The 20,681-nt window shown below is 43.5% G+C and overlaps 2 protein-coding genes across 21 annotated transcripts in view; both read right to left on the bottom strand.

Moving 5' to 3' along the window:
• Positions 1-546: 546 nt before the first annotated feature.
• On the bottom strand, positions 547-10,913 carry mrps24 (mitochondrial ribosomal protein S24). 2 transcript variants are annotated; one of them, XM_072266426.1, is made up of 4 exons: positions 10,676-10,913; positions 7,014-7,076; positions 4,166-4,277; positions 547-909 (listed from the first exon to the last, which is right to left on the bottom strand). In XM_072266426.1, the coding sequence occupies exons 1-4, from the start codon at positions 10,712-10,714 to the stop codon at positions 626-628; spliced, it is 498 nt and encodes a 165-aa protein (XP_072122527.1). In that variant the 5' UTR covers positions 10,715-10,913; the 3' UTR covers positions 547-625. The 2 variants fall into 2 exon arrangements, with proteins under 2 accessions (XP_072122527.1, XP_072122526.1); XM_072266425.1 differs by having other exon boundaries at positions 10,670-10,912.
• A 4,295-nt stretch (positions 10,914-15,208) lies between these two features.
• The window catches only part of LOC140201770 (calcium/calmodulin-dependent protein kinase type II subunit beta), a 136,157-nt gene continuing 130,684 nt past the window's right edge, over positions 15,209-20,681 (bottom strand). For all 19 annotated transcript variants that reach the window (XM_072266401.1, XM_072266403.1, XM_072266410.1 and 16 more), the window contains 2 exons: positions 19,170-19,404; positions 15,209-17,033 (listed from right to left, as the gene is read on the bottom strand). In XM_072266401.1, the coding sequence (XP_072122502.1) occupies positions 19,172-19,404 (233 nt within the window). In that variant the 3' untranslated portion in view covers positions 15,209-17,033; positions 19,170-19,171. The remainder of the gene's footprint in view (positions 17,034-19,169; positions 19,405-20,681) is intronic.

Genomic DNA, 20,681 nt, shown 5'->3' with positions numbered 1-20,681 from the left:
CTGTTTCCACCAGTTCCTCCAGCAGCCCACTCCATACACTGTACACTCTATGTGGGAGAGAAACTTGCTTCACCGCTCCCCTTTAAATGTTCCTCCTCTCACCTTACACCTGTGCCCTCTAGGTTTGGACCCCCCTGCCTGGGTGGGGAGGAACACTGACCATTCATCTGCTAGGCCCCTCATCATTTTATAAACCTGTAAGGTCAGCCTCCTTCCCTCCAGGGAAAATATTCCCAGACTCTCTAATCTCTCCTCTCTCTCTCCAAGCCCTCTAGTCCTGGCAACATCCTTGGGAGGGGGAGGGGGAGGGGGAGGGGGAATGACAATTAAACTTGAACTTGTGGTGTTGTAGTCATGAATATAGAATAGCTCTGAGAAGGCAACTAAAAGCCAGAAGTTGGATAAGGTACTGAAGCTGTGTGGGTGCACAGCCATGCAGGGAGTGAAATGCATAGCTGGAATTTTGTTGTATATAAAGTACTTTGCAGTTTTTAGGCTGCATAAAAATTTCATCTCAAATAATTGCAATGCTTTAGGACCCACAAGTAGAGCAAATGTTTATTTAAAATAAATCAGGTTCTACCACTCATTCAATATCCAGGGAGTATCGCTTCTTTACAGACTGTCAGATATACTTATACACGACTTTCTTATCCACTGTCTGCACTTCCATCTTGACTGGACATTTATACAGGTAGGAGAGTAGTGTCTCTGTATAGCCTATTAGAAAATAAAACTTCTGTGGAGGAAGTTTCTGAATGAAGATGGCACAGATAACAATGGTATTTGCTCTTCTCTTCAATACAATCTCATTGGCGAGGCATCTATGGAACGTGCCATAAATAAACTTGCGGATGAAAACATCTTCGATTGTGCGATCTGCAGCTCCCTCTTCACCATCCAGATTGCCTGAAAATATTAAAGATGTTTTTTTTTAAACTGTGTGCTGCACTGACTTATTGTGTAGAGCGCTCAACAGCACCACCTTCAGACAGGCAAACTGCCATAGCTCAGCTAGTCTGTTGTTAGATCTACAAGATATTAGCAGAATTATATAGTACAACACAGAAATGATCCCTTTGGCCCATCTAGTAATATACTGGCCTGGTCTTCTAGCTAGTTCCATTGCCTGACCTGAATCACAGGGAAAGGCTGAATAAGTTAGAACTTTATTCCCTGGAGTGCAGGCGAATGAGGGGAGATCTTTGAGGAAATCAAAGTTGAGGTGAATTCATGCAGTCTTTTTTTCCCTCAGGTTGGGTGAGCCTAGAACTAGCTCTTTGAAAACAGAATAATAGAGCAGATTAAATAACATTTAAGAATAATTCATTCATGTGCTAATGTGCAATTAGTTTCCGAACTATTTTTTTCCAGTGGGAAAACACTTAAAAGATACTTCATTAATCTTAATTGCGGTATATTTCTAAAGGGAGAAAAAGACTCTAAAACGGGGTTTCCCAGCGTTTATGCCATGGAATCCCTACCATTTCTGATGGGTCTATGGACCCCATATTGCAAACCCTGCTCTAACAGGAGGATACACCAACCCTGAGTTGTATTTAATCCAAAGAGAATTTTAACAATGCTTTACATGGTAGGTTGGTCCAGAAAGTTTCTTGAGGTGTGTTAGCAAGATGAATCCAAAGTTGGCTGGGTCATGCATGGCAGAATGGTGAATGGGTGTTCTTATCGACCTGAAATCTGTCACGAGTGGTGTGTTGCAGGGATCAGGGATCAAACGACTGCTGTCGTTTGTTACATCGATTAATAACTTGGTAGGTCACCAGATTAATGTTTCAGATGACACAGAAACTGGAATCGTAGATAGCAGAAAAGGTTCTCCAAGGAAACAGGACACATAGTCCAGCTGGAAAATTAGACAGATGATAGAAATTAGAATTTACTCCAAGCAAAAATGAGGAAATGTACTTTGGGAGGTTAAATTCTGGTAGACATAGGGAGTAAATCTTGGGGCCTTTGGAGTTCTGATGAAGAAAGAGACCTTGCAGTGCAAGTCCACAGTTCCCTTAAAATAGAGGCACAGACGGTCAGGTTAGTGGAAATAAAGGCCTCAGGCATGCTTGCCTCCATGCGACATGAGTTGGTTCAACATGTTACAGATGTACAAATCATTGGTTAGACCACACTTAAAAGAGCACTGCATACAGTTCTGATCAAGGCTACAAGAGTAGCAATGAAAAATGGAGAAGAGATCAATCAGGATGTTGTCTGGAATAGAAGGATGTAATTGTAAAGGAGAGATTGGAGAGGCTCTGTTTATTCTCTTTAGGACACAGGTGGTTGAGTTGGGACTGTATAAAATTGAGCATCGACCCTTTCCTAGGACAGGAGATTCTGGAACAGATTCACAGCGAGAAGGGGAAATTTAGATCTGAGAGGTAACTTTTTTTTCAGAGGGTGCTGAATAGCTGCCAGTGGAGGTGTAGCGGCAGAAACAATGTTTAAAATGAGTTTAGATGGGAACTGAAGATGGTAAAGTGAAGAATGAGACAGGCCTAATGCAGGCAAATGAGATCATCATAGAATAGTATCACAGTGAGATGGGAGGGTCTGTATGATTTGATGAAAGGGCACACCGTGTTGCACGTTAGCTGCAGAAGGATGTAATTTTAAATGATCCCTAGCTGGTTTCTAAATTCTCCTAAGAGGGAAGAGGCAGTTTGAGAGTTAATTTGCAAATAAATACAAGAGTAGACAAAGTAAACATTGGTCCATTAGAAGGGAATGGGAAATTGAGAAATAGCAGATTCTAATCGCATAGGATCTGTTTTCACCATAGACACACCAGAAACACCCTGGTAGTGATAGGTAAAGGTGTTACAGGGAGCGAGAAACTTATAAGCGATCACAGGAGACAAAACAGCAGGCAAACTTATGGGCTAAACGCTAGCAAGTTGCTGGATCTGGTAGGCTGTATCCTAGCACCTTTGAGATTACTGCAGATTTAATAACTGGGTTGTATGGGTGGATAAAGAAGACACACCAGTAGTGGGGTTTGGATTTTGAGAGGGCATTCAATAAGGTACCACAAAAATTACTCCACGTTAGCTTGTAAGGGTTTGGAAATGGTTAATGGGAAAAAAGTTGGAATAGATGGGTTATTTTCATATTAGCAGTAATTAGTTATGTGCCACAGGGATCAGTGCTGGCCCTCAACTAATTAAAACTGTTATTAATGACTTGGATGAAGGGAATAAGTGTACAGGAGTCAAATTTGCTAATGTGAGTGGGAAAGTTTGAGTAGGCTAAATCTGAACTCTTAAGTTTATCAAGAATTAGGGGCACGATCTTGGCAACGAGGAGGGAGTGTGGTTAAGGCTTTTCTCTTCGGAGCAGGAAAGGATGAGAGGTGTGTAAGACGATAAGCCAGCTCCTTTTTCCCAGGAATGGCTAATATGAGCAGGCATAATTTTGAGCTGGTTGGAAGAATGTATGGGGGGCGGGGGATGTTGGAGGTAAGTGTTTTTTGCTTTTACACAGAATGGTGGGTGCATGGAATGCACTGCCAACTGTTAGTAGAGGCAGATCCATTAGCGACATTTAAGAAGCTCTTAGGCACATGGATGATAGAAAAATGGAGGAGTATGCAGGAAGCAAGTGTCAAGATTGAGCTTGGAGTAGGTTAAAAGGTCAGCACAATACAAGGGCCGAAGGGCCTGTACTATTCTGTGTTCTATGAATTTCTTATCTGAAACCTGTCAATGAACATATTCAAATGAAGACTGAGAGACACTTTAACTATTCAGGATCAAGAGAGGAGCAGGAAAAGAGTGGCCGAGGCCAAGGTTGTATCACAAATGAGAAAATCTGAAGATGCTGAAAATCTACGCCACACGCACAAAATGCTGGAGCAACACAGGCAGTGGGTCTCGGCCCGAAACGTCGACTGTACTCTTTTCCATTGATGCTGCCTGGCCTGCTGAGTTCCTCCAGCATTTTGTGTGTGTTGCCAAGATTATATCAATCATTCTGTTACTGAATGGCAGAGCAGGTTCTAGAGACTGAATGGCCTGCTTCTATTTCTCATTTTATAAAAACCTTTTTGCATGTTGCATTTCTTTGAGTTTCTTTAATTGTTTTTAAAAGGATTTTTAGTGCTCAAGAGCACACAGTGTGCAATAAAAGAAAGTTACAGGTCACTTACTTGTGTGCTGGGACAGCCAGCCTTTCCTGTGAGCGATGTAGTGAGGTGGATACGCCTGCTCGTAGGTAACTGGCTTATCACCTTTGGCAACTCGAACGCGGGCTGCTCGGTTCTACAAACAGGAGTCTGTTTTAGTATCTATTGCTTGTAACACTGTGATGCAGCTGAGAAACTTAACACCCTCTCCTCAAAATGAGGTGATGCAGCACGACCCTTGCTAATAAAACAAGCCAAAAATCAACAGTCTATAGTTAGTCAGCATGCATCACAAAGGCTGACTTATGTACATACACCGCAGGGGTTGGAAGTCAAAGAGGCAGGTTTTGCCATGGGCCAGAACTGTAGTTGAGGGTCTAGCCAAGATTGGGAAAAGCTACCAAGTATTCTACATTGGGATTTAAGAAGTCACCCAATTATGATTCAGGGGAAAAAGAAATAGACCGTGCTGAGTTATTTATTTTCCAAATATATAGAAGGAGACAGGTGAACTGTCATTAACATAAATAAGGTGATGTATGCTTTCTGCTGTTGTTCGGGCTAGCCTGGAATTGATACTTTAGCTGCTGAACTGGAGCAGTGGTGGGAGAAACAGGTTCTGCAATCCTGAACAGGGAAGTCTATGACACCAAGCTGCAGCTGAATATTACATACAGAAATGACTGATACCTTAGCCATTGAACACATTACTTGGATAGTGATAGAATCATAGTCGTAGAAATGTTCAGCCCATCCAGTCCGCACAGAACCATTCAAACCGCCTGCTCCCATTGACCCACACCGGGACCGTAGCCCTTCGTATCCCTACTATCCATGTACCTATCCAAACTTCTCTTAAATGTTGAAATCAAACTCGCAGCACCATTTGTGCTGGCAGCTCGTTCCACACTCTCACAACCCTCTGAGTGAAGAAGTTTCCCTTCATTTTACCCTCAAGCTTTTACCTTTCACCCACAACCATGAACTTTGACTGTAGTCCCATCCAACCTCGTTAGGAAAAATCCTGCTTGCAATTACCCTATCTATACCCCTCATTACCCTATATATACCTCTATCGAATCTCCTCCCAATCTTCTACATTCCAAAGAATAAAGTCCTAACCTATTCAATCTTTCCTTATAGCTCAGATCCTCCAACACCCAGCAACATTCTTGTAAATTTTCTCTGTGCTCTTTCAACCTATTTACATCTTTCCTGTGGGTAGGCGACCTAACCCGCACAGAATACTCCAAATTAGGTCTCACCAATGTCTTCTACAACTTCAACATCCCATCTCCTGTACTCAATACTTTGATTTATGAAGGCCAATGTGCCAAAAACTTTCTTTACCATCCTATCTACCTGTGACCCCACTTTCAATGAATTATGGACCTGTATTGCCAGATCCCTTTGTTCCACTGCACTCCTCAGTACCCTACCGTTCACTGTGTAAGACCTACCCTGGTTGGTCCTACCAAAGTACAACACCTCACACTTGACCGCATTAAATTCCATCTCCCATTTTTCAGCCCCCTTTTCCAGCTGGTCCAGATACTGCTGCAAGCCATGATGACTTCTCACTGTCCACTACACCCCCAATTCTGTAAATTTGCTGATCCAGTTAATGATATTATCATCCAGATCATTGATATAGATGACAAACAACAACGAACCCAGCACTGATCCCTATAGCATTCTGTTAGTCACAGGTCTCCAGCCAGAAGGGCAGCCATTTACTACCACACTTTGGCTTCTCCTCAAAGCTGATATCTAATCCAAATTACTGCCTCATCTGGAATGCAAAGGACAGAACCTTCTTGACCAGCCTCCCATGGGGGACCTTGTCAAATGTCTTACTAAAGTCCTTGAAGACAACATCCACTGCCTTGCCTTCGTCAACTCTCATGGTAACTTCCTCACAAAACTCTATAAAATTGGTTAGACATGACCTATCATGCATAAAGCCATGCTGATTATCCTTAACCAGTCCAAGTTTATCCAAATAACTTACATCCGGTCCCTCAGAATACCTTCCAAGAACTTTCCCACTACTGATATCAGGCTCACCAGCCTATGATTTCCTGGTTTATTTGCAGAGCCTTTTTTTAAACAGCAGGACAACATTGGCTATCGTCCAATGCTCAGGTACCTCACCTGTTGCTAAGGATGAGTTAAGTGTCTCTGCCAGGGCCCTGGCAATTTCTGCACTTGCCTCGTGCGGGGTCCGAGGGAACACCTTATCAGGCCCTGGGGATTTATTCCCCCTAATTTGCCTCAGAACAGCAAACACCACCTCCTCTGTAATTTGTACAAGGTCCATGAAGTTGATACTGCTGCGCCTCACTTCTATAGACTCTCAATTTACTAACATGCCAGATGATTAATTTTAAAAATGAGAATCAGAATCGGAGTTTGGTTAATTTTGCCAACAGTAATTTCTAGGCTGCAAACTGACAACGGGTCATATTTTGAAATTTAGGGCTCTGAATCAAAAATCATGGAGGCCATTCATCTCATCATATCCATCCTAGCTCACTTGAGCTGTATGATTTAGTTTCCCACCACAGCCTGTTACCTGCACAGAGTGAATTCTTCAGGGTTTTGTGGAGATGTTCAGGCAGTGTGTTTGTTATATTGTTAACTGTTGAGAAATTGTCAACTTCTCTAGTTCTTTAGCTGATTATTCTTAAATATGACCTCTAGTCAATAACCTTTCTATTTCATTTCAAATCGCCCCATCGCTTCCATACAAAAAAACCCCTCACTGGTTAAAAATGTATCAAGCTACTTTTAGGTTGATGGGTTAATTCTGGTCAATCTCTGGAGAAGATGGCAGATTGGTTATAAATACTTGATGATGCTTTTTCTTTACCTTTAAACATGATGCTGTTGTCTGAATATTTCTCTTCCAAATGCATTGCCAAAGTGACACAACCTGTAATTCATGGATACAGTGACTATTTTACATCAATATATTGCACATACTTAAATCACATTAGCTTCAAATCCATTTTTCATTATATATAGCAACACTGTGTCTTAAACCCACAATTTAAATATCTCCTATACAGATTTTATTTATTAATATTTATTAAAATACACAATTAATGATAGATCTGATAGAGATTTATAAGATTATGAGCAGTACAGATAGAACAGACAGACTGTATCTTTTTCCCAGGGTTGAAATGTCTAATATCAGAGGGCATGCATTTGAGGTGAGAGGAGGGAAGGTCAAAGGAGGGGTGAGGGTTAAGTTTTTTTTACACAGAGTGGTGGCTGCCTGGACTGATGGCAGAGGCAGAAAAATTGGGGACTTTTATTAATGTTTAGATAGGCACACGAGAAACAGTATGGACATTATCCATATATCCAAAAGATTAGGTAAGTTAGCCATTTGATTACTAACTTGGTTCGTCACAACTTGATGGGCCGAAGGGCCTGTTCCTGTAGGGTACTGTTCTATGTAACTGGCAGCAAAGGAGGGGATCACTTTGTAGAATCATAGAGCCTCAGCCTGATTCGTACAGGACCTGGCCCACGCTGCAGCTGCTGGTGCTTCGAAAGAGCTGCCTGACCCCCTTTCACCTTGGTATTACACATGATTTGTTTATCCAATAAACATCTTCCAGGAAGTGTATTCTGGACCATATCAGCTCACCAGGTCTCTAAACAAAGGCTCTCCTCTCCTCCCCTTGGACTCCCTACCTCTGGAACCGCTCTGTTCTTACATATTCCACCAAAACTATTTCGTGATAGTTCAACACTTCTTTACCTTTTCTGTTCCAAGGAGAACAGACCAAATTCCTCAGATTCCAGAGTTATTCCTCCTCCCAGTAATGACTATTGATTAAAATAAAAAGTGTTGTTCTTGTGAGCTACAACCCCGTCTAAACTGTTTGGAAAACGCAAACAACAGGAATTCTGCAGATGCTGGAAACTCAAGCAACACACATCAAAGTTGCTGGTGAACGCAGCAGGCCAGGCAGCATCTGTAGGAAGAGGTACAGTCGACGTTTCAGGCCGAGACCCTTCATCAGGATCTCGGATCTAGAGATCTAAAGATGCTGCCTGGCCTGCTGCGTTCACCAGCAACTTTGATGTGTGTTGCCTAAACTGTTTGGAGACTCTTTGGGAGGAAAGCCACGCATGGTGAAAACATACAAACCCCTTATAAATGGCACCGGAAGTGAACCCCAAACTCTGGAATGCTCGAGAAGTAATACCGCCGTGCTAACCACCATGCTACCGCAGTGCCTCTGAAATACATCCACGGTTATGCACAAAGACCATATCTTTTTAAGAACAGCTTCGCCATGTCCCTCCCTGATTATGAGTGGCATCAGATGAACAACATAACAAAAATGTGCCAGAGTTTCAAAAAGGAGGGAAAGACGGACAGCTCGTAAAAGGTGGTTTAGCTTTGGCCATTGTTAAATCATTGGAAACTATTTAGTGTACATTTTGAACCTTTTCGTAGTGCAGTTTGATTGTGTAGGAACACAGGAAGCTGCACAAAATAGTACACTTTCTTCCTTCATCAGTGGTAGTGTCTACCTCAATGAGGCAACATCTATCATCAAAGCAAGGATGTAATGTTGGGACTTTATAAAGCACTGGTGAGGACTCACTTGGAATATTGTGAGCAATTTTGGGCTGAAACTGGAGAGGGTTCCAGTGAGGTTCACAGAAAGGTTCCAGGGTTAAACAGCTTGCCATGTGAAGAGTGTTCGATGGCTCTGCGCAGTATTCACTAGAATTCAGAAGGATGAGGGGTGACCTCATTGTAACCTATCAAATGATGAAAGGCCTTGATAGAATGGATGTGGAAAGGCTATTTCCTATGGTTGGGAGAGTCTAAAGACTAGAGAACACGGCCTCAAAATAGAAGGGCGTCCTTTTAGAACGGAGGAGGAGGACTTCTAGCCAGGGGGCGGTGAATCTGTGGAATTTGTTGCCACAGGCAGCTGTGGAGGCCAAGTCTTTATGTATATTTAAGGCAGATAATGATAGATTCTTGATTAGTCAAGGCATGAAGGGATATGGGGGGAAGACAGGAGATTGGCGGTGAGAGGAAAAATGGATCAGCCATGATGAAATGGCAGTGCTGATCTGCCTCTCTACCAGAGGACTTTAGGTTCAGACCCAGGGAATAACTGTCAAACACAGTTTACTTAAAATTACATCCTATTTATTAGCAAGCTTGTGTTGCTCAGTTGAACTACATAGCCTCGCTCATAGTGCTTGAGAAAATCTGCAAATCAAGTGAGCCCTGAGTACCGTCTGGGGCTGCTGTTAAACATTCGTTATCACATACATACTCTGATAAGGGTACACAGAGCAGCTTTCTCGTGCAACAAACACTCCTTTGTTCTTTAGTTACCTATGCAACATTATTAGCCAAGCTGCAAATAAGTCAGTTAAGTTTTAGCCCTTTTAATTCTGCATATAGTTCCTCAGCGGAGCAGACTTGGCTGGGCTAAATGGCCTAATTCTGCTCCTGTACCTTATTGTCTTATCATCTGGGCAATGCCATCTTCTTGTAGCTACCATTAGGCAGGAAGTATAGAAGCCTTAAGTCCCACACCATGACATCATGAGGATGAAGAACAGCTACTTCCCTTCAATCATTTCTTCTTTAACCAATCCGAAAATCCCTAATCACTACCTCAGTGCAGCAACACCATGACCACTTTGAGCACTCTGCAGTACCAAAGCCCTTTATTTGTTTTCTGCTCTTTCTTGTAGAATTTTTTTGTTGATAATGTTGTGCATCTGATGTCAAGTTCCTGCGCTGCTGCTGCAAATAAGCTTTTCATCGTACCTGTGCATATAATAATCATTTTTACACTGAGGACAAAGGAATGACTGAGGAGTGTCAGAGCCTAACGGCTCACAACGTCCGAGTGAACGGTTGCATTTGGTGTATCGCATTCTACTATAGTTGCTACATTATAGGAAATACCTTGGGAAGAGTGTAGCAGAGGTTTACCAGCGTACTGCCCGGAGTAGAGTGCGCATGCTGTAAGGAGAGGCTGGAAAAACCTGTGTTGTTTACTCTGGAGCGCCTAAGGGGAATCTTGATAAATTTATAACATTATGAGAAGCATAGATAGACAGCCAATATCTCTTTTCCAGGGTTAAGAGAGTAGGGGGATGTATTTAGGGCGAGAAGGGAAAAGTTCAAAAGTGATGTGCGGGGAAGGTTTTATTTACACAGAGGTCAATGCGCTGCCAAGGATGGTGGTGGAGGCAAATACGATAGTGGCTCTGAGATAGGCACATGAATGGCAGCGGATGTAAGGATATGAACAGAGTAGACAGAAGAGATTGGTTTCGTTAGGCATCTAATTACTTGTTTGATCAGTTCAGGTGGACATCCTGTTCCAGCGTTTTCTGTGATTTGTAAACAAGGCTTTTGATGAGATTTCACAGGTAAACTGATGTAAAGGAAGCACCAGAGCCCCACACAAATACAGACAAACATACACGGACGCAGCTGACAAAGATGAGGAGGCAACCGCTTACATTTACCGTCGCACTGCAGCTCCGGGCCGCAACGGGCGCCGCCATGATGCGTCCGCGCAGGATTATGGGGGTGGGGTAATTAAACTCGCGATGTTCTCAGTCCAGACGCGTACTTATTTTACATTAAGGATAATTGACAGAAGATGAATTATTTACATAATCCCGTTTTGAATGAAACGATTTAGCAGTTAATGGTAATTGCTCACGTAGTAGAGGTTGGGCGGGGGGGAGGAGCGATTATACGCATGCGCATTCCCGATTAAAGTGACGCGCATGCTCGACCGGGCCCGGGGTGCAAGTTGTGCGCATGCTCAGCCGGGAGTTGTAGAGGGGGGGCGCTGGTGGTGAGAAGCGTCGCCGAGACGCCGGGGGATTTAACGTGAGTCTGACCTCGGGGCGCCTGGTGATCGGAATGGACAGGGTGGGCCGAAAGGCCTGAGCTGCGACGCTCCGGGTGTGGCTGAAAAGGGGCTCGGAGTGAAGGATCACTGCTGGACAGCGAGGCGCAATATTGCTCCCTGGAGGATGTGGGTGGTCAGGGGAGGAGGGCTGGTAGGGTGAGGGGTTGTGCGGTAGTTGTGGGGTGCTGGCAGACGATATAGATTGGTGAGGAACGGGAGAAGGGAGAGACCTCTGTAAAGGCAGACGGTAAACAGAAAGGGAGAAGGTTGGAGCAGCTCTCGGAGTGTTTGTACTAAGCTCTGTGAGCCAGAAATAGATCAGAATCAGAATCTGGTTTAATATCGCTGGCATATGTCGTGAAAAATGTTGTTTTGCGGCGGCAGCATATTGCAGTACATAATAATAGAAACTATATTACCATTAGAAACACGTGTAATATAATTAAATTAAACTACTGTAAACAGAGGGGAAAAGGTGAATGGGTTCATTGTCCATTCAGAAATCTGATGGCGGTGGGGAAGAAGCCAAGACGTTGGATGTGTGTTTTCAGATTCCTGTATCTCCTTGATGGTAGCAATGAGAACAGGGCATGTCCTGGGTGCTTAATAATGGATGCCTCCTTTTTGAGGTATCACTTTTTGAAGATGTCTTTGATACTGGGGGGGGGGGGGCAGTGGCCATGATTAAGCTGAGTTTATAACTTTGTACGACTCTTTCGATCTTGTGCAGTGAGGAAACCAGTTGGAATGCTGTCTATGGTACTTCTGTAGGAATTTGTGAGAGTCTTTGGTGACATACCAAGTTTCCTCAAACTCTGAATTAAATATAGCGGTTGTCATGCCTCCTTTGTGTTTGCATCAATATGTTAGGCCCAGGATAGATCCTCAGAGAAGTTGACACCCAGGAACTTGAAACTTCTCACCTTTTTCCATTGCTGATCCTTCAATGAAGACTGGTATGTGTTCCCCAGACCTCCCTTTCACGAAGTCCTCAGTCAGTTCTTTGGTCTTAGTGATGTTGAGTGCAACATTGTTGTCTTGGCACTACTCTATGTCTGTAAGATCACACTGTGAATACCATCCATGACTTGGGAATTATCTGTCCAGCCCCACTCAACATCACTGTAAATAATCTACAGTATGTCACATCCTAAATGTGACCAGTTGAATCAGCACATCAGGGTCCACATACAAACTCAACTTTTAAAAATAAATATAAATTTTATAACACTGTCTTTGCCTTGGTGCTCTTCAAGCCTATGTTACACACTTTAAATCTCTCTGCCCCTTTCTGTAACAGCTTTTCCAAGGAGAAATAGGGGGGAGGGGATGGAAGGGAAGGAATAGAGGATGAGAGAACAGGGTGAGGAACGGAAGGCAGACAGACAAATGGCAGGGGAGAAGAGGGAAGGGGGAGTGGGACAAAAGGAAGTGGTGGGTTACAGGAGATGGTTGGGGAGAGAGGGGACTAGCGAGGCTATTCAAAGAACTTCCGAGCAGGGTTGTTGTGCTGGAGGTACAAAAGACTGCAGGTGCTGGAAATCTGCAGCAACTCTCCATTCCCGTCCATCGATGCTGCCAGATCCTGGAGTGTGAATGGGCAGATGTTGAGGGACAGGACTCTGAACAGGGGATCCAGCCATCAGCCCTTCCCCCCCTGTCAAATGGGTACGAGGTTTTTGCACTCTGTGGACGAGGTGGGGACTGTGTAGCACCATCTCACGGGAAGCCATTCAAGTGGTGGGAGAAAAGAGAAACATTGTCGTTGTAGGGGATAGGATAAAAGACGCCATTCTCTGCTACGTGCTGCCTATCTGGAGCTGGCATTAAGGGCACCTGCACTGGAGAGGTCGGTGTGATAGAATCCATTTGTGGGTCATAGGTCCATGTAGGGACTAACCACACAGCCAAGGCCAAGAAAGAGGTTCTGATGAGGGCTTATGAGGATCTTGGGGCAAAATTGAAGAGCGGATCTACAAGGGTGATAATCTCCATATTATTTCCTAAACCACATGCAGATTGGCAAAGGGTAGGTAGGATTAGAGGTAAATGTGTGGCTTGAAGCTTGGTATCAGTAAGAAATGGGTTCCAATTTTTGGTATGTTGTCATCAGTGCTGGGGAGCAGGAGAGTCCTTTCTCTGGGATGGGCTTCATCTGAATGATACCGAGACCACTGTCCTGGTGAATCACAGGAATGGAGTCATGGGCTTGGCTTTCAGCTGAGTAGGAGAAGGATGGCTCCAACGGCAGGATGGTGAATAAATCAAAAGGAAATAAGAGGAACTGGATAGTTGGGTAGGAGGTGTACAAACAATTTGCTGGAGAAACTCAGCATCAAGGTGATGAAGCATAAATAGAGTGGTCAGTCAGTGATGTTTTCCCAGGGTGGAAGTGACTAATGCAAGGGGGCATAACTTTAAAAAGTGTTTGGAGAAAATTATGGTCGGGGGGCAGTGGTGTTTAGAGGCATTTTTTTCTTTACACAGTTTATGGAATGTGCTCCCAGAAGGGGTGGTAGAGGCAGATACATTAGGGATGCTTTAAAGAGACTCCTAGAAAGGCACGTGGATGAAAGAGAAAATGGAGGGTTACAGTTTGTGGGAGTGAAGAGTTAGATTGATATTGGAGTAGGTTAAAGGGTAGGCACTGTGCTGTACCTTATTCATTATGTAGAGGTTACACCGAGGACCATGCTTATCTGCTAATTCAAGGGATTCACTTCTGAGAAGAAACTTCTTCCAACTCACTGCCCAGCAACCCACTTATTTAACCCTGGCCTAATCACAGGTCAATTTACAATGACCAGTTAACCTACCAACCTTTGGAATGTGGGAGGTAACCCAAATGCTCATGGGAAGAGCATAAGGCGTCTTACCCACGGTGCGAGAATTGAACTTGTGCCCCGAGTGTACCAGCGTCACACTAACCACTACGCTATCGTGGCACCCCTTGTACTGTGGAGGAGAGCGGGTCTTGGAACTTACAAACACTTTGGGTTGGAACCCTGCATCAGGATCTAGAGGAGAAATGACGAGCAAAGTCTGAACAGGGCGGGGCATAAACTTTTAGTGTTAGAAGCTCCTTTAACTGGATTTAAAACTACTACCTAGAAAGAGAGCTGGAATAAATGGGTTCTTATCAGGCTGGAGGTGTATAACTTTTGAAGAGCCCCAGGGATCAGTTCTTAACCCTCAATTATTTACTACTTACACATATGAGGGGTATCTGATTCAGACGTACAAGATCCTGAGGAGACTTGACAGGCAGATGTTAGGATATTTTCACTTGTGGGACAGCCATCATCAAGGGTACATGGATTCATAATAAGGTGCCAATCATTTAAAACTGAATTGCAAGAAATTTCTCCTCTGAAGCGAATCTCTTGAATTCTATGCCCTGATGGGTAGTGGAGACCAGATCGTTTGTTCATTATGTGCCGTGTCGTATGACCATGTTTGTTCTTGGTAAATTTTTCTACAGAAGTGGTTTGCCATTGTCTTCTTCTGGGCAGTGTCTTTACAAGATGGGTGACCCCAGCCATTACCAATACTCTTCAGAGATTGTCTGCCTGGCGCCAGTGGTCACATAACCAGGACTTGTGATGTGAACTAGCTGCTCATACTGACCAGATGTATCAAAAGTGTTGAAGGACAGAGGAACTGAGGGTTATGGGGAACTGGCACAGAACAGGTCTTGAGGCCAGTATAGATCAGACATGATCATGTTGATTGGTGAGAAGTGGGTGAAGGGGGAAAAGGAGGCCATTGGCAGTGGGGTAGGGAGGGGAAGTGAGAGTGGGGTAAGATGGAGAGAGGGAGATATATTGGGGTAAGAGAGTAGAATAGAAAGGGGTTAAAGAGGGAAGGTGGGTGAAGCAATGGAGAAAGGGCGTGGAAGAAGTGAAGAGGAAACAGGAGGTGGAGGCTGGGGGTAGGAGGAAGAAAATGTGAGTGGGAAAGGGGGTACTGGGATAGGGTCCCACTGCAACACCACCACCCAAAGCAGCCACTGTGTGACTGATGTTGATTTTCAACCCTCTCCAAATGTCTTCATCAGGACTACTACAGCTTATTCCCATCCTAGTCTAACTTTACAGTAACATATAAATCATTAATTCACAAAACAAGCATTTCGCACAATAGTCATAGAGTCAAGTTTTATTTCTGACATATCAACAATTTTTAAATGGTGAGAGGAACACATAGACCACATCCTGTAACATAATGTTTTTGTCCTCATATAAACCAGACCTGACAGAATTTCAGCTGCAGAGAACTTGAATAATTAAAAAGAAATCACATTTCATATTCAGGCAAGTTGCTGTGTAAAAAGCAAATATAGTCCATCATTTTCAACCGTAAAAATATCTCCAGCAAAATCAACTTTTTCCACACTTAAAGCCACGCGAGGCGTAAAATGAGGTAAAACTCATTTGTTTAATTCATGGGTTCCACAGCCCTCGTAAAAAAAAAATAAAAAAATATGATCCACGCACAGCTCATTACAATTAAGACCCCTAGCTGTCTAATTTAAAACATCCATAAAAACAAAAAGAGGAGTCCTGTTGATGCGTTTTCACAGCCCCTGCGCAAAATCTTTAAATGGTCGGTAGAATGCATGCAAACCAGGTTTCTATTACACATCATCAGACAAAAATGTCGCTGTTACTAAGCTCAGAAAGGAGAGGCAAAGAGAAACGTATAGCTCTACAGGCAATCATTTTAGAAACTAACAGGGTTAACTGTGTCATGCAAAAAAATTCCGTTGTCCATTTCAGTAAACTATTTTCTACACAAGCTTAACAAAGAAACAACAAAGTGATCATGCCTTTCTGAGAGGCTGTCCAGCCACACGGAGCTTAGGCATCACATTGTATTACTACACGCATCCAAGAATGTGCAATTGAAAGCAGGAAAACTTGGTACATCATCTGAACCCATATTGGCAGTTCAACACAAAATTATTGGCTATAAATATATAACATGCATCAACTCTGTAAAAATGCATATACAGTTAATAGATGGCAACAGGTTTCTCATAAACTCTAGAGTTGGTAGCACAGTATAAGGAAACAGTAAAGAACACTGTATTGGGTCTTGCTACTTTAATTATGATATAGTTAACTCATTCACTTCTTAAATGAATATAATCTGGGAAGAATTCTACTGAAACTTTTCAATTTTCACATGTACCTGTTACCTTTTTTTAAGTTATTTACTTTAAACTTTGTTATATCAAATAAACACATTTCACACAAAACAAGAGAAAAATCCATAAATTGAGCTAACTTTTTCAACACACACACAAAAGGCATAAGAAATGATAAATCCGGTTGCCATATTTCTTCATGTACTTAAGTTGCACAGGAGCAACTTCCTGTCACAATTTGGTGATGGCAGAAGAATACTTCGTTTTCCCAGTTAACATCTAGTCACGAGGCCAGTTTCAACAAAATGTTGGCTGTCTTCTGCCTTAAACCACACAAAAAGTGCCAGTGGAAGTAGCAGGGCCTTGTATCCAACTGCCCTGAGTTCCACTGAGACAAGCGTAACTACATCAAAATCTATGCTTTCCAAAGAACAAATGACACATCTTTAGTGTACAAGAAAATGTAAAATGGAACACGAACCCTCCAACATTAGGATAATCACCATTAAATTTTAACCTTCATGCTTTGGCAAATGTTTTGAATGAATTGTACAAATCACTGCCATCAAATATGATTTATATAAAGTACATATACAGTAGCCTTTTGTAATTTTTTTTGTTTTTTTTAAATGTCTGCATCTTGAGACAGCTGAAAGAAACACCATATAGTTCCACGAACGTGACAATTATGCAGCCACCAGGAGCATAATGTGCATGCGGACACGTGCATGTCACTGCTGGTCTTCAGAGGCCACCAGATCGCGGCTCGGCTAGAATGTGTGCTCGAAACACAACTCTGTTAACTCCTTCAGCTCTGTGGGAACAACAAACAAAATATAAAGGCAGACTGATTTACCAAAAGCAAGAGCAGGGTGAGAATACAATGAGGCCTAAATGAAGTTGTCGCTACATTTACAGAGTGGCGCTGCAGACCCTGGCTTTTGCTGAGCTGGACAGCTTGGTAGAGATCCTAGATCTAACGTGAATGCAGATTACAAAAGGAAGCCATTCTTGCATTTTGAAGTGCAGTATTGGAGCCTGAAAAGTTTTTTTTAGACCCTGAATGAGATGTATTCATAGAAGAGAACAATGCAAGAACAGCCCATTCAGCCCACAACGTTTGTGCCGACCATGACGCCAAATGAAAATCTCATCTGCCTACATACGACCCACATCCTTCCCATTCCCTTCGTGTTCATGTTCCCGTCCAAACTCCTCTTCAATGCCACTATCCTGCCTGCTTCCATCACCACACACAGCAGCACATTTCAGGAACCTGTCCCCCTCCAAAATAAAAATGCCCATGCACGCTTTAAATTTCCACCCTCTCATCTTAAAAGCTATCCACTCTAGTCTTTGATATTTCTGCCCTGGGAAAAAGATCAATTAGCCACCTTGTCTACACCTCCCACATAATTTTTAAAAAACTTCTATCTGGTGTATCTCAGCCTTCGAAGCTCCAGAGAAAACAAACTGAATCTGCCTAACCTCTCATTACAGCTAAAACTCTCTAATCCAGGCAGCATCCTGGAAAAACTCTTCTGCATCCTTCCCAAAGCTGCCAGATATTTCCTATGATGAGCCGAATAGAACTGTACACACTGTTCCAGATGAGATTTAACCAAAGTTTTATTCAACTGCAATGTGGCTTCCACTGTTCGCTTGGTGCTGCTCTCAGTAGAATAAGCTAGACTAGGACAATCTACACCGTCATGCCACTCAGAGACTTGGGATATATTATTTTTTCTTCCTTTGTGACTGTTTTTCTGAAATTGTAACCATGGGTGCTATTTGCTGTGTGCTGTTGGTAGTGCGTTTTGTGCCTTGGCCTCAGAGGAATGCTGTTTCATTTGGCTACATTCATACATGGTTGAATGATAATTAAACTTGACTCTAACACTCAATGCCCTAACTGATGAAGGCAAACATGCCTACTCACAAAAACCCAAGTATGTGGATCACTGAATACCAACAAACAGATTAATGGACTGTACAGCGCACAGTGAGGAGGTTAAAGCCATTTGCAACACAACCACAGATGATTCAGGTTTATCTCTACAGCACAGAGGCAATATCACGGTAAGGTCAGAGGAGAAAGGGTGTGGCCTTGCCGGCTGAAAGAGCGGTTGAGGAAATGACCTGGCACTGCAGGGCCAAGGAAGCACGAGTAATGAGTGAGCCCTTCTTTAGACGTTGTGGAATTCAACAATCAGTGCGAAATAAATGGGTGTTAGGAACTGTCAAATTGGTTGGGGGGGGTAGAAACGGTTAAGAATTAACAACAAAAGGTGACGACGTAGAAAGGAGGGTTCACAGTTGAGTAACGTCAGAATTTACATGAGTCTTGTGGTGACTGTAGTACACACATAAAATGCTGGAGGAACTCAGCAGTTATGGAGGGGAATGTTTCAGGCTGAGACCCTTCATCAGGACTGAGAAGGAAGGGGGCAAAAAGCCAGAATAATAAGGCAGGAGGAGGGGGAAGGAGTACAAGCTGGCAGGCAAGAAGTCATAGAGAAGGGATATGAAGTTGGGGGGGAGTAAGTGGAAGAGGTAAAATGCTTCTGCCCCCTTCCTTTCCAGTCGCGATGAAGGATCAGCCTGAAATGTCCCTCCACAGATACTGCCTGACTTGTTGAGTTCCTCCAACATTCTATGTGTGTTGCTCAAGATTTCCAGCATCTCTTGTGTTTGCGCAATACAGACACGATGGGTGAGGATCACGAGGTTTTTATGGGTGAAGCAGGAACCTAGAGCTAAAGAAATGAAGCAAATGTGTGGCTATTCTAGCTGGTCTACTTAAACCAGGGATTCCCAACCTTTTTTATGCCATGGGCCAATATAATTGAACTAGATGTCCATGGACCACAGTTTGGGAACCCTGGCTTAAACTATCTTAGTTTCCCCTCCTTTGGGTGTAACACCGTTCATTTGAAGTCCGCGGTCATACCTTCACTGGAGTGGTGCTGCTGGGGCACCCGAGCAGTGGAAGTGAACGTTCTGCCATTTGCTGTCCCGGCGGTGCCAGACCCGCGTCTCCTCCGACTGGGTTGTCCGCGGCCTACCCTGAATGTCTATGTACTGGGTGAGTCGGATGTATGCTATGCAGGCAGCATCTTCCCCGATCAAATGGACGTGGGGATTCAAAATAGTTGTGTGGATGGGTTTATTGTTTTTAGCTAACACTACAGGAGAGAGAAAAAGAAACAGTAGTTATTCTATCATTTCAGTTTATCACTTCACAATGACCTCATCAACAGGCACTTCTGTTCCTGGACAACTTGGGCCAATGAGTGGCAAAGTGTCAGCTAATGACCACCTTTAACAAGGCAGAGCCCAACCCTTGATATTCAGTGGCATCACCATTTCCGAATGCCCGGTCATCAATACCCTCATTTTGCCCACCGCTGACCAGAAACTCAACAGGACCATGGATGCACAAGCACAGGTCAGAGGTTAGGGGTCCTGCAGCGAGTGACTCACTTCCTGGCTTCCCAAAGCTTTTCCATCATCTGAAAGGAGTGTGATGGCATACTCTCCATGCGCCCGGTCAACAATCCTCAAGAAGCTCAACATTATCCAGGTTGGAAAGGTACCCCATCAACCAACCAGTCATGGAATACAGAACTGTTTCGCACTGTAGAGGGCTTTTCAGCCCAGGATATCTGTGCCAAACACGACGCCAAATTAAGCTGCATCTCCTCTGCATGTCCCTCACTTCCCTGCACATTCACACACCTGTTTAAAAGCCACATACACCTCCTTCACCGGTGCTTGGGGTTTCTGTCATCTAGGACATACAGTGCCAGCCCTCAGTACCAAAGAGGACATGGTATCACACCGCCCGCAGATCTCCCTCCATATTGTGCACTGTTCTGAATTGGAAGTGTACCATCCTTATGTACAGAAAGGTGCTGGAACAGGGCCGGTAACATCATGGAAGGATCCCACCCACCCTGCTCATGGACTGTTTGTCCCACTCCCATCAGGGAAGAGGCTGCGCAGCATCCACGCCAGGACCACCAGACTCAAAAACGATTACTTTCCCCAAACAAAAAGGCTGATCAATACCTCCACTCACTAACCCCCCCCTCCACACCCCCAACCACCACTACTTTATCATTTCCTTTCACAGTCACCTGACGCACAGACACTCCTGCGCCCAGCGTCACTTTATGGCCATGCAATCAATCAATGTACAATATATAAGCTATCTAATATAATCATGTTTATTGTGTTTGTGTTCTTTATCTTTAGTGCTGCATCGGATTGCGAGTAACAATTATTCTGTTCTCCTTTACATTTGTAAAATGACATTAAACAATCTCGCATCTTGAATTATCACGAGATCTCAAAAAAGCATTGAGAAAATTTATCATAGAAAACACATTTCCATTTTAAGCTAATATAAGCAGTAATTGTGCATGCTATCCTTAACTTGTAATTATAATACCCTCAATGT

This window comes from Mobula birostris, chromosome 8, assembly GCF_030028105.1.
Source record: "Mobula birostris isolate sMobBir1 chromosome 8, sMobBir1.hap1, whole genome shotgun sequence".
Lineage (NCBI taxonomy): Eukaryota > Metazoa > Chordata > Chondrichthyes > Myliobatiformes > Myliobatidae > Mobula > Mobula birostris.
Note: the sequence above shows the minus strand (reverse complement) of the source record. Positions and strands in the feature narration are given on the sequence as shown.